Source organism: Urtica dioica, chromosome 7, assembly GCF_054948205.1.
Source record: "Urtica dioica subsp. dioica isolate 48M chromosome 7, U.dioica_male_clone48M_v1_H2, whole genome shotgun sequence".
NCBI lineage: Eukaryota > Viridiplantae > Streptophyta > Magnoliopsida > Rosales > Urticaceae > Urtica > Urtica dioica.
Genome location: NC_142762.1, coordinates 25,202,854 through 25,216,126, shown reverse-complemented (window position 1 = coordinate 25,216,126; position 13,273 = coordinate 25,202,854). Strand labels below are relative to the sequence as shown.

Here is a 13,273-nt window from a genome sequence, read left to right as displayed (position 1 = left end):
GCCAAGATTACATAATTTAGAATAAATCTTAAGGGGACATGCATTTTCTGCAGTCCATGAAGTTTGAATCCATGACCTCTCCGTCGAGGTATGTGTAAGATTACTACATCTCGCTGATTTATCAAGAATATGCATCAGAGTGGTATCTCACTGAAGGCTCGGGCCCTTCCGGAAGGGGGCTTTGTTGGCTTTTGCCTTCTCATCCAACTTGAGATCGGCCCGATGAGATGGTCGCTTGCCAAGGTACCTAAGAGAGAACGAATTGTAATTAGTCATATACAAATGCGAATTCATATAAAGTTAGAAAGAGATGCTCAAAAAATGGGAGTGTCACATTCTAAACGCGAGCGCAATCCCAAAGTTAGAAAGAGATGCTCGAAAAATGTAATTGCCATACATTGGACTGAAAATCACAACATATCATTTTACGTTTTTAACAAAATAAACGTTTCAGTCACATGAAAATTACCATTCCAACATGTGATCTTTCCTCTATCTCCCCTAGATTATAACCACCAACGTTGAAAATCACGTATAAATGACTGCGTCCAAAACGTCGTCGTAAGCACAGATCTGTTTAAAAATTGAAAGCCTCTCTTGTCCTCGTGGAGACTGACAGACATTGGAGCAGATCCCCAACGACGATGAGCGGCAACAAAGGCCGGCCACACCACGCGCCGCAGTGCACCCGCGCGCATCAGATCGGAGCCCTCTTCCTCGTCGCTGCTACGTTCCTCGCCACCAGACTCATCTCTGACCGCCAGTCGTGCCCGGTCGATCTCAGCCGTCCGTCTCTGGTGAGCGGCGGAGATCTCTCGTGGCCCCAACGCGGGTATGGGACCCACCTAGAGCTCAAGGTGTACGTGTACGATGAGAACGAGGTCGACGGGCTCAAGGACTTACTGTACGGCAGGGACCACAAGATCACCGCCGTCCAGTGCCTCAAGGGCCAGTGGGGCACTCAGGTCATTTCACTCACTCATCACTATGTCTCATCGTGTGCTTGCGTTTCAATATATCCATGTCTTTCCGTGTGAGTTTTGAGAATATATGGATTGCTATATATGATTGTTTCGATGTGCCAAACAAATAAATGAATCAAGCTGGAATGCAGGTTAAGATACATAAGCAGCTTTTGCTATCGAGGTATCGAACGAGGAAGAAGGAAGAAGCCGATCTCTTCTTCGTGCCGACATACATCAAATGTGTTCGGATGAATGGCGGTCTCGACGATAACGAAATCACTGACACCTACATCAGGGTTTGCAAATTTTCCTTTTCTGAGCTCATTTTTCACATGAATTTTTTATGCTGAAATGACTAAATGTTGTGTTCCCGTTTTGGATTCGTAGGTGTTGAGTCAAATGCCTTATTTCAGGCGATCCGGGGGACGCGATCATATCTTCGTTTTCCCGAGGTATGCATATCTTAGCCAATCACTTTTTATTTTCTATTTTTTATAGTGTATCATGTGTATCATTTTATGTACACGATTAGGCTATCACAGCGTGTTTTTCTTCTAGTTTTTGAAAGGCTATGCTGATTCTAATCTCTATTTAACTATTCTCAGTGGTATAGGAGCTCATCTGTTTAAGTCGTGGGAGACTTATATTAATCGTTCCATATTTCTTACTCCCGAGGTACTGTTTTAATCAGAAAGCCACTGGGTATTCTTCATTTATCTTTCTTTCTTCTTCTTATATTCAAATGAATAGTCAACTTGTTGATCATGCCAATGATTAGAATTACTCTCATTTCGGAAGTGAACTTGTTATTTTCGAAAACAAGCAACGTGGCTTTCACTCTATATGCCTCTAAAAAGGAAAATGGTTGTCTTAACTGGCATACATGATGATCTAGTTTACTAAATCTTTGGCGAGATTACTTTGTGAGAAATAATTTATGAGAGAGAGAGACTACGAGGTTGATGAAACGATTGGTTATGTGAAATGAGATGGTATAATTCGAGGCAATTTGTTCAATTCTATTCATGTGATAGTGCAGGGGGACCGGACTGATAAGAAAGACACAAGTGCCTTCAATACTTGGAAAGATATCATCATTCCTGGGAATGTTGACGATTCAATGACCACGCTTGAACGGAGGGCTGTTCAATCTTTGCCTCTGGCGAAACGCAAGTATCTCGCAAACTATTTAGGCCGGGCTCAGGGAAAAGAAGGCCGTTTGAAGCTGATAAAGCTCTCTAAGCAATTTCCAGATAAGGTAAGTGATTTGTGATTATCTGTTTGACTCGTAATTTTATTGGGAGGGGTAAATAAGCAAATTTACTTACTAGGGGGTAAATCATTTAATATAAATATTCAATCGCGTTTTTTCCTAGTCAGTTATAGATCGTTTGAATTCATGAGACAGTTGAGAATATAGTAATTTAGGAATTTCAGGAGTACAAAGTAATGATTTTAGTATTAATCTACAGAGTACAGAGAGGTGTAATCACCAACTTTGTGATCAAAACCTTGAATTTCAATTTACTAAAAATCAGGGTTTCATGGAAATTATTCATAATAAATTATTTTGATTTGGAGCATCAATCCAAAGTCTTTAAGCAAACAGATTGTTCTCCCATAATTTTAAAGCAATGAAATGCATGTTTCACATGATGAAACAGTTGGAGTGCCCAGACCTGAAGTTCAGCGGCCACGAGAAGCTTGGGAGGACTGAATATTTTGGACACCTACGTAATGCCAAGTTTTGCCTCGCTCCTCGCGGGGAATCTTCTTGGACTCTCCGATTCTACGAGTCTTTCTTTGTGGTACATCTCTTTCTCTCTATGTCCATGGTTCTTGTTATTATGTGTTCATGTCCTAGCCCGTTGAACAAGACTTTGTTTCTACCGAAACAGGAGTGTGTACCGGTTATATTGTCGGATCAAGCGGAATTCCCTTTTCAGAACGTTATCGACTACCGGAAAATATCGATCAAATGGCCATCAACCTCGATAGGCCCCGAGTTGCTGGAGTATCTCGAGTCCATTCCAGGTGGAGCATCGCTCATCTTCATTGTCCCGAATTTTATTTTTATAGTTTTTTTTTTTTTCAAGCGGTTAAATGTGGGTGTTTTTGTGGAACACAGATAACGATATCGAGGCTATGATAAGCCGGGGAAGAGAAGTGAGGTGTCTATGGGCTTATTACGCTCCTGAAACATCTCCGTGTTCGGCGATGCAGGGAATCATGTGGGAGCTTCAGAGGAAAGTCAGGCAGTTTCACCACTCACCCGAGACATTCTGGCTTCACAATGGCTCATATGTCAACAGAAATCTGGTCAAATTCTCTGATTGGAAACCTCCCATGCCTTTGCCTTGACCTTAATCATGACCATGATTGTATTGTAACATCCCATTTTGTTTGTGCATATGTAAATTGGCCAGATTGCATACCATACACAAAATGAATTTGTCAATTCCTTACTATTGTCTCATCTTCTATTAATTTTTGTATCTTGAACGCTAATTGATTCATGATTTATAAATCTCCAAATATCCCATTATAAAAAAAAAGTACAGTACATATTGATACTTTATTTTAAGCGAGAGCTCTATTCATTTCCTCGTTACGAACAGATAATAGCACTACCAGTGTCTTTTTATTTAATTATTTATAATTTTTTTTTATAAATTGAAATTTGAGATAAGATTAAAGAACTTGCACACCACCCTGTGGGAGTGTGGACCAACGAAGGCAACGAGCAAGAAAACAAATAAAGAAAAACTGATAGGACACGCCGCGTGTCAGGCTAGAAATAAATGATTATTTTTCTCAGGAACGCACACTTGAAATTTCACTAGGAGCTTCTTTTGTTTCTTTTTTTTTTTTTCCTTTTCTTTTTTAGGTAGTGTCAAGATGGGAGTAACGTTGTTTCCAAGCTTGGGTTCATCGCTGACCTGCAATCACCACCAGCAACAGGCAACAGCAATACACAGTTTGACAGCTCAATGTTCAGCATCAAAGCCTGATGGAGAAGAGGGTTTGAAGAGAAGATCGGTTTTGGTATCGTCTGGGCTTTCAATGCTCTCTTCGGCAGTGGCTTTTGGTTTCGCAGCCGAAGGATCGGCGGTGGTGAAACAAGGACCTCTTGCCGGTAGAATCCCAGGCCTCTCCGAGCCTGACGAACAAGGTTGGTCATTGCACTTCACTTTCCTATTTTCAATATTCAACTGCTCAAATTCACATTCCCAACTATTGAAGCATCATATGGGTTATGAATAACATGAGTCTCTTTATGCTTTTATTTATTTATTTTAAGATTCAATATCTAGAAGAAGAATGAAGCAATAGAGAAAAAGGAGTAGTGTGGTTATTTGTATAATAATTTCAAATCGTGTCATAATTTCAAAAGCAATTAGAAAGATGGAATAATAACTTTTTTTTAGAAAAGCATTGTGAAAAATAAAGTGAAATGGTCAGAGAACAGGTTGGAGGACGTACCGACGACCCGATGAGAAGTCGGGAGGGCACGGGGTCGGGTGGAGTCCGATCATTCCTTACTCCTTCTCAGTGCCACCAAATTGGGAAGAGGTACACCTTCAATTCATCCCAAATTAGCTTTTCAAAAATGTGTTTTAAATCTTGTTCGTCGTGTTTTGTGATAGCAACCGGTATCCATAGCAGACCTCGGTGGCACTGAGATTGACTTGAGATTTGGGAACCCCAAACAAGGACGCCTTTTCGTCATCGTTGCTCCGGTTCTCAGATTTGCTGACAGTGAGTGCTCGCAAAACCAGATTGATTTTTGGCAGGTTTTTCAAAGCTTAGACCAATGTTTAAAATTCCCACAAAATTTCACCGACGTTTCTCTTTACCTTGAAACTGGTAGCTGAGAAGAAATTTTTTTGTTTCTTTTCAAATTTTCTTTGGCAATAAATTTATCCATCAGCAATTAGCACTTGTGATTCTTTAGAGAATGATTTGTTATCTGTCAGTTGGACATCATTCATTTGTGATTAGGTACTTAGAATTTGCTTAATTATGAGACTGGTACTAAGCTATATTTTCGTAGGTATAAGCTCTGTTAATGATATAGGGGAAAATTTTTTAGAATTTTTTATTTTTATTTTTAAAAGAAAAAGCTAAATTAATTCATGATTTAAAAATTTCGTGGGGTTTAGTAATTTGGTGTAATTTTATAATATGTACTTATGTACGTATTTCCATTGGCAAATGTTCTTTTCATCTTGGGCTGATTTCTTTTGTTTCTAGATCTTGGTGATGATGCTAAGATTGAGCAGATTGGACCACCGGAGAAGGTGATAAGTGCTTTTGGGCCAGAAGTGATTGGCGAGAACGTGGAAGGGAAGGTTCTTAGCATGAGCGTCTCTGAACACTCGGGACGAAAGTACTACCAATTCGAGTTGGAACCGCCACATGTCCTCATAACGGCCACAGCGGCCGGGAATCGCCTCTACTTGTTTAACGTCACCGGAAGCGGTACCGAAAAGACTTTTGAATCCCAAATTTCCGTAGCAAAAGAAATGGAATAAGAATGATAGTGTCTTTTTATTGCTGCTATTATTATTTTATTGAAATTATGTCTCTTTTTTTTTTTTTTTTTTTGTAGGTCTTCAGTGGAAGAGGAACTACAAAGATTTGATGAGGATATCTGACTCCTTTCGCGTCGTTTGATTGAGATACACTTAAACTTTTGACGGTACATGATTTGAATTCAAGATTTGACAAACCACTTCATTACTTAATGACAAAAACAAGTGGTTAGCGTCTTTTGTATTTAGTATACACGCAAAGTTCTTCCGCAGAAAATGAAGTATAATTGTGATGAAGTATACATAGATTTTTGTTTAATTTATTTTATTTAATCGTTATTGCTGCTCAAAATTGTTGTGCTTCTGGGTTAAATGACGGATAACAAAAAAAAAAAAGAATAAAAGAAATCTTCTGCATTTGTGTTGAAAAGATCAAAGATGCTCATACATTTAATTCATTTTCTCAATATATTACTTCATTTCATACACAATTAAGAACAATAAATAATTCCGTTAATTATAAGATACAGAAAGAAATGTTAGTACCGGGCATCTCAAGGAACAACCGAACTAAACCCGGGCGTCTTTTTGAGCCCTTGGTTTGCCATATCAATCCGGATCCTCACGGCCTTCTCCCATTTTTCAGAAGCAGCGTATATATTAGACAAAAGCGCGTAATGCGGTTTTTTTGGCGCCGAGCCCGGTTTCGGATCGGGAGTTTCGAGCTCTGCAACGACCCGTTCGGTCATCTCCGCGTCTGAATGAATTTGGCAAGCTCCGAGCATGGCTCCCCAGACCGTGTCGTTGGGTTCCATTGGCATTCTCTTGATCAGATCGAACGCTTCTCTCAGCCTTCCACTCCGACCCAAGAGGTCCACCAAGCAGCCGTAGTGCTTCACGTTTGTTACCACACCGTGTTTCGCCATCGTCTCCGAGAATATCTCGACGCCCTCGTCGACAAGCCCTCCATGGGCGCACGCCGAGAGGGCAGCGAGGAGCGTTATCTCGTCGGGCCCGGCCACGCGGCGGAACAGCTCGAGAGCTTCCTTGCACCGTCCGTTCGCCGCGAGCCCCGAGATCATCGCATTCCAACATGCCGTGCTTCTCTCTCCCTCTCTGGTACTCTCGAAGACGAGCCTTGCTTTGCCCAAATCCCCGCACTTTGCGTACATATCGACCAGCGCATTGAGGACGATCCGATTCGGTTTCACCCTTTTCTCGATCATCCGGCGGTGTATTTCCTCGCCGAGCTCTAGCGATCCCGACTGAGCGCAGGCTGAGAGGACGGTCGCGGCCGTGACTTGGTCCGGCTCGAAGCCGCGCCTTCTCATCTCGTGGAAAATCGTCAGCGCTTCCTCAGGGAATCCATTTTGGACGTAACCCGAGATCATCGAATTCCAGTTCACGAGATTCTTCACCGGTATTCGATCGAACACGACTCTGCCTTCCTTCACGTTGCCGGTCTTGCAGTACCCGGAGACCATCGAGGACCATGCGAAGGAGTTCCGTTCGGGCATCCGATCGAACACCTCTCTTGCCGACTCCATTTTCCCGTTGGCGCAATACCCGTCCACCATCACTGTCCACGTCACCAGATTCTTGAGCTCCCGCGGGACGAGGTCGAAGAACTTCCGAGCCTTCATGGTGTCGCCGATCCTCGAGAGTCCGCCGATCATCTCGACCCACGTCACAGAGGTTCGCTCGGGCATCCTCTCGAACAATGCAGAAGCGGACTCCGAGTCACGGTTCTTGAAATACCCGCCGATCATGGCATTCCAAGTGATTGGATTTCTGTGGGGCATTTGGTCGAACATCTTCCGGGCGTCCCGAAGAGCCAGGCATTTGGCGTAAGTGGAGACAAGGGAGGTTCCGACCAGCACGTGGGCGTCAATGCCGAGCTTGAGCGACTCGGCGTGGAGGGCCATAGCGTGGCCGGTGAGGAAGAGCGAAGCGCAGGCCTTGAGGACCAGAGGGACCAGCCCCGAGGCGTGGAAGCCATCGCTGCGGATTCGGATGTAGAGACGAACAGCTTTCTCGGGCGACCCTCCAGAGATGTGATTCCTTATGAGGAGAGACCAGTTTTCCGGGCGATACGCCTCGTCTGTTACGTTGCAAAAACCCGAGCTTTGCTTCTGCTTTGAGTTTAATTTTGTGACGCTGTGACTTGGTTTTAGTACTCTCATTCTCATTCAATTCCGTAATTTTATTTGAATGTCGAAGAGCACTTTCATGTAACGAAATAAAAAGAAAAATTACACCGGATTAAGCGAGTTGAAAAGTTACTATTGCAATCTAACTAACATTTTATATAAGTTTCAAATGTAACACAAATACATCTTTTTAAAATCGGCTGGACATAAACATGTAGTCAACGTTTTGATCGCAATCAAATAATGTAGCTTTAATACACATTAGCTTGATTTATTCCATAATAATTTTTTTTCCTTTTTTGTAATCCAACTAGTTGCGATCAAAAGGTAGTCCATTCAGTTAAGTTCCGTTTTTCTTTAATTAATTTTCATTTATTTTACATGCGATAAATTTTGGCTGGCTGAAACGTAGGTTAGTAGTTGGTTCTGTAGTCTAATTAGTTGCGATTAAAAATCTAGTCCAATCAGTTAATTTCCGTTTTTCTTGGGTTAATTTCAATTAATTTCCGTCCGTTTTTTTGGGTTAAATTCAGTTAATTTCCGTTTATTTTACAAACGATAAGTTTTGATTGGCTGAAACGTTGGCTTGTAATTGATTCTTATGATTTATGTTGCATAAGAGTATTTTCGATAGTTTTTAACTGTTTATGTCTGTAAATTGCTAGATTACAAAATTTACCAGACGTTAGTTACATCCTTAAAAACATGTTTGAAATTGACTATGTTGATACATTATCCAAATAAAAATCCTTAATTAATACATTCTTACTTCATAATTCAACATTAAAATATTTATTAATACTGAGATGATATATCAGACTACTATATATCCATTGATATTATATAACAATTTTAATATCGATTATCGATAATATATCACTTACGAGTAAGTATATCGATTGATATTCTATAACAAAATATAATTAAGAAATTTATATAAATATTGACCAAACTAATATATAATTTATTTTCAATAAAAACTTAATTATTTTTTTAATAATTATTACAACTTAAAATTATGATAAAATATTTTAGTAAACAAATAAAACTTACATTTATATTATTTTACTTATATGATTCGCCAAATACATCATTATTGTATACTCTTTCATATGTTAACATATTTATTTTGAATATATATATATATATATATATATATATATATATATATATATATATATTATGGAAATTAGGCTAGTAGTCAAGTAGCTCATCTTGCTTTTAAAAAATAACTCAAGTTCTATTAAAAAAATAGTCTACCAGGTCGAAATTAATTAAATTATCTGTTCATTTAATTAACTTCAACCCAGTGTGCAATTTCTCTAATAAAATGAAACTTGAGTTAGATACTTAAAATGATATATATATATAAATAGCACAAATGCTTAGATTACAAGAATAACACAAAGGAAATTCAAAAACTTCTATAGGAAGTAGATGAAAAGTAGACTTCAAACAATCATAAATACAAAGAAATAACATGTGGGTTACCCATCTATACAGGAAACAAGCCATTATCTGATTATTGCACGAATCAAGAACGGAAACGGCGGTGTTCGCATGTTGCGGATTGCGGTTTTAGAAGTCTTGGCTGATTAAAAATATTCAAAACTTTGGACTTGCAAACCATATATTTAATTCAACCTAAAAAGGTGGCGCCTAATACCAATACTTCATGATTACCAAGCAGACCAAAGGAATCTCGAGTAGATAGTATAGAAAAATAAAAACATCCTTCATGCATTAAATACTTGCTTTGACTATTGGGCCAGCTACACATGAGAAATGACATCAACTAGTAGCAATTTTGATAATTTTGACAAAAATAGTAGCAACTATGTTTTAGAACACTTTTACTAGTAAATGTGGACATGAAAGTATATAGTTGTCATAAAATGTAGACTTACAAGTCTATAATTAACAACATTTGTAGATAGATAAGTCTACAATTACTAGTAAAGGTGTCCAAAAATATAGTTGCTACTATTTTAGTCTAAAGTACCAAAATTACTACTAGTTGAAGCTATTTTCCGCTTAATATATGCATTTGAAAGGCTCGTGCAAATAGTAACTTTTTTTATTTAACATTTTTTTAGACAATGTTTTTCGATAACATTTGACAGTCTTGTTGATATATTCAATATTTTAAAGAGTTGATTTTTTATTTTTTAGAAAACGAAACTCTTTGTTATCATTTTTTTTTTTTATAGAGTACGCCTCGATAGAGATATGTCATCGAGATACTTTGGACCTTAAGTTCATATGATGTTCTTAGTTCATATGATGTGCAATTAAGTGAGTTGTCCTCCAAAAAATAAAAATCAAGTGTGTCATAAATTTTAGATTGATTCCATAATTTGCATCGGAATCTCCGACCAGACTAAGTAAAGCTCGGCACATTCATTGTGATGGCTAAAACATTTTGCTATCATATTGAAAACGACAGAGGTTCGTCGGATATGACAAAGTTACCATTTCACTAGAAGTTGCTTCGGATTCTCCAAAAAATACCAAGCGAAGCTCCAACATTCGCCTCAAGGGATGTGGTCATAAGAAATGGTGATCATCGTTTGTTTGGTATACTGTTTACTGCATTTCTAAAGGGTGTACTACACCGGTTTACTACATTGGTACTGTTTTACACTTTTATATTGTTTACTTATTTCAAAGTGAACTGATATGTTGAATACTTTATTTTGCAGTGGTATATTGTTTATTTTCATAGTAAAATGATTTGTTGTGAGGACAATCTCCAAAATACGCTGCGATGGATACAATGGTCCAATTCATACCTCTCGGAGAGTGTGCCATCGCCGAAGCAAGAGTGTACACGCTACCGTACGGGGATCACTTAGGTTTGAAGGACCAAGAAGTTTCGACTTTCTATGAGTCGCACCTGTGTTAACAATTCCCAGACGAAGACTCATGCGATTATCGTGTTAAAACCAACGCGACAAGACGCGTCGCGTGGATGTCGCGAATCGTTTTTTTTTTTTTTTTTTTTTTTCCTAAAAGAATCGTTTTTTTAGCTAATTTTGACTCTTCAAGGGCCCATAATACTCCAGATTTACAAATCGAAGGACTATATACTCTTGGTTAGGTTACTTTCCTTCATTACACGACATTACTTCATAGAAAAATTGGAGAGCTAAGTTTGAACTTGGAGATTGAAGAATGGTCCATTGAAGGAAGTTGAAACTTTTGTAGAGAAGAAGAAGGAGAGGGACCTTGTGACAACTCTCTCCAACATATTACTCATCAACATCTATCAATAGTTTTATCCTTCTATCACTATCTTTATTTTCTTTACGTTTTCTTGCTTGAATCTTGTTAATTCATTTGAGATAACTTAATTGATCTTTATTTAGATTATTATGACACTGTTTGAATTTGATATTGATTGTGGATTATTGATAATTGAATGTCAATGTCTCTCTTTGTATCGATGCTTGTACTCATTTTCATATTGTGTTGTTTGATTATAATCATGACTAGCTAAACACATAATAGAAGTGTGATATACTTAGGTGAATCCAAAGATCAAAATATTGGGATGTATTGTTGACATATTACTCATATATCGGTACCGACGAGATCTCGGTAAAATATCAGCTATAATCGTTATCGTTTTATAAATATCGTTAAAAAATCGATGATATATCGATAAAATATCGATATCTTTTAGTAGTTAAAAATTCAAAATATTACCCGAATTTGATTTTTTTTTAATTTTTACTGCAAGTTGTTAAGTAAAGATGTCGGTCAACATGCTTCAGGATTTGTAGATACATCTTTCTCTTTGTGCGCAGACTGTATTTCTGGCAAGTTTCTTGTTTTGCTAGATCGTATCGCTGAAGACTTTCCCTGGTGATCCCACATTTATGGGTAAGGAAACCCTATAGTTCGACTTCCAGATTTGTATGACTGCTATAAAAGTCGAGTGCTCCCCCTTAGTAGTTCTTGATGCTTTATCAAATATTTAGGGTTCCTAGATGTGCTCGATTGGCGGTCTGGGAAACTATTTGTTTTGATAAGAACGGTGTAATTATACAAAAACTATTCCAGAAGTCTGAGTGTCTGTGAGAATTAAGTCTTGAGTTACGTGATTGAAGTCTTCACGTGCGTTGAAATTGAAGCTGACTAAGCATCGGAGCGTGCTTAAAGAGTGGAATTAAGATGGGTATAAAATTCAGGGGGAGTCCTTGTTTTGGTAATCACTTGTAACAATAGTTTCTAGGGCGTTGATGTTTATGTTGTTCATGTAAGTCCTTGTTTGTAATATTGACTACTTGATAGTGAAATCATTTCCACTGGCTATGAGCCCCCCTAGACGTATGTGACGTTGCACCGAACTGAGTAACCATATTGTGTGTTTTTACTTTTACGCATTATTTATTTCATTATCCATAATCTGTGATAAAGCAAGTTGTCGAACATATTGCTACTACATTGTGTGCGACATCTTGCCTCTCACTCTAAATAGAATTACAATTGGTATCAAAGCGGGCACCCAAATCTTAGGGTGGTTTCATGTTTAATATGTTCTGTTTTGTAATGGATAGTCCCAGGGAAAGAGGATCGGTTAATCGTCCCCTAGTTCTAGATGGAACAAACTATAGCTATTGGAAGGCTCGCATGGGTGGCTTCATGAAATATCTTGACAGCAAGACATGGAAGGCTGTTATTATTGGTTGGGAAGCCCCTGTCACTAAGGATGATAAACGGATAGAAACCGGTCTCAAATATGAGAAGGACTGGTATCCTGCAGAGGATGAAGCAGCTTTGGGTAACTCTCATGCTCTTAATGCTCCTTTTAATAGGGTTGAAAAAATGTTTTCAGGCTCATAAATACATGTACAAGTGCAAAAGAAGCATGGGAAATTCTTATTGTTGCTTATCAAAGGACCACTAAAGTGCGTGAGCAAAAGCTTCAATATATTACTACCAACTTTGAAGCCCTTACCATGTTTGAAGATGAGTATGTAGCTGAGTTCAACGTGCGTATTTGGGATCTTGCTAATGAATCCTATTCCCTTGGAAAATCAATTACTGATGAGGAACTAGTCAGAAAAACGCTGAGGGCTCTAAGTCCCAGATTCGAAATGAAGATCACAACCATTGAGGAAGTTTCATGAGTTGAAGACATTAAAGTTTGATAAGCTCATGAGATCCCTTATTACGTTCGAGCTTTCCCTTCCTAAACTGAAGAATAAGAATAAAGGAATGGCTCTCAAGAGCTCTATCTTGGATCAAAAGGAGCAGGTGTACTCTGACTCAAATAATGAGATAGATGACATTATAGCTATGCTTGCCAAGAATTATAGCAAGGTGACGAAGAGGTTCAACCAGATGATCGGGAAGATATCCTCTCAAGATGTTAAGGACAATATTCAACAAAAAATTTATAAGAATGGAAATGCTCACAAGAATGGTAAAGGTGGAGACCGTACTTACAATACCTCTGGCAGAGGGTAAGGAATCCAATGTCATGAATGTGAAGGGTATGGACACATTAAAAAAGAATGTCCAAATTTCTTGAAGAAGCAAAAGAGAGGGTATAAGTCACTCTTTCCGATGATGAAGCAGATGCGAGTTACACTGATCATATAAACAATTTTGTTGC

General features: G+C 38.5%; 3 protein-coding genes across 3 annotated transcripts; 2 read left to right on the top strand and 1 right to left on the bottom strand.

The window, feature by feature from the left end:
• Positions 1-475: 475 nt before the first annotated feature.
• Positions 476-3,555, top strand: LOC149390523 (Exostosin family protein). Its single transcript, XM_089619103.1, has 8 exons — positions 476-965; positions 1,115-1,261; positions 1,353-1,417; positions 1,571-1,640; positions 2,005-2,223; positions 2,630-2,773; positions 2,864-2,999; positions 3,094-3,555. Exons 1-8 carry the CDS (start codon positions 645-647, stop codon positions 3,324-3,326), a joined length of 1,335 nt encoding a protein of 444 aa, XP_089475229.1. The 5' UTR covers positions 476-644; the 3' UTR covers positions 3,327-3,555.
• A 241-nt stretch (positions 3,556-3,796) lies between these two features.
• LOC149390522 (thylakoid lumenal protein (Mog1/PsbP/DUF1795-like photosystem II reaction center PsbP family protein)) lies at positions 3,797-5,828 on the top strand. The gene is made up of 5 exons (XM_089619104.1): positions 3,797-4,137; positions 4,435-4,538; positions 4,613-4,724; positions 5,220-5,447; positions 5,578-5,828. Exons 1-5 carry the CDS (start codon positions 3,864-3,866, stop codon positions 5,640-5,642), a joined length of 783 nt encoding a protein of 260 aa, XP_089475230.1. The 5' UTR covers positions 3,797-3,863; the 3' UTR covers positions 5,643-5,828.
• Positions 5,829-5,926: 98 nt separating this feature from the next.
• LOC149390521 (Pentatricopeptide repeat (PPR-like) superfamily protein) lies at positions 5,927-7,730 on the bottom strand. The gene has a single exon (XM_089619102.1). It carries the CDS (start codon positions 7,687-7,689, stop codon positions 6,055-6,057), a length of 1,635 nt encoding a protein of 544 aa, XP_089475228.1. The 5' UTR covers positions 7,690-7,730; the 3' UTR covers positions 5,927-6,054.
• Between the last annotated feature and the right edge of the window lie 5,543 nt (positions 7,731-13,273).

What these genes read in the sequence shown, in the direction of transcription:
- LOC149390523 (XM_089619103.1), top strand. Translation starts at nt 645, where the DNA reads ATGAGCGGCAACAAAGGCCGGCCACACCACGCGCCGCAGTGCACCCGC. An exon ending in CTAAGCAATTTCCAGATAAG is followed by an intron (nt 2,224 to 2,629) that starts GTAAGTGATTTG and finishes ATGATGAAACAG; the next exon opens with TTGGAGTGCCCAGACCTGAA. An exon ending in GTATCTCGAGTCCATTCCAG is followed by an intron (nt 3,000 to 3,093) that starts GTGGAGCATCGC and finishes TGTGGAACACAG; the next exon opens with ATAACGATATCGAGGCTATG.
- LOC149390522 (XM_089619104.1), top strand. Translation starts at nt 3,864, where the DNA reads ATGGGAGTAACGTTGTTTCCAAGCTTGGGTTCATCGCTGACCTGCAAT. An exon ending in GGTTCTCAGATTTGCTGACA is followed by an intron (nt 4,725 to 5,219) that starts GTGAGTGCTCGC and finishes TTTTGTTTCTAG; the next exon opens with ATCTTGGTGATGATGCTAAG. An exon ending in GTTTAACGTCACCGGAAGCG is followed by an intron (nt 5,448 to 5,577) that starts GTACCGAAAAGA and finishes TTTTTTTTGTAG; the next exon opens with GTCTTCAGTGGAAGAGGAAC.
- LOC149390521 (XM_089619102.1), bottom strand. Translation starts at nt 7,689, where the DNA reads ATGAGAATGAGAGTACTAAAACCAAGTCACAGCGTCACAAAATTAAAC.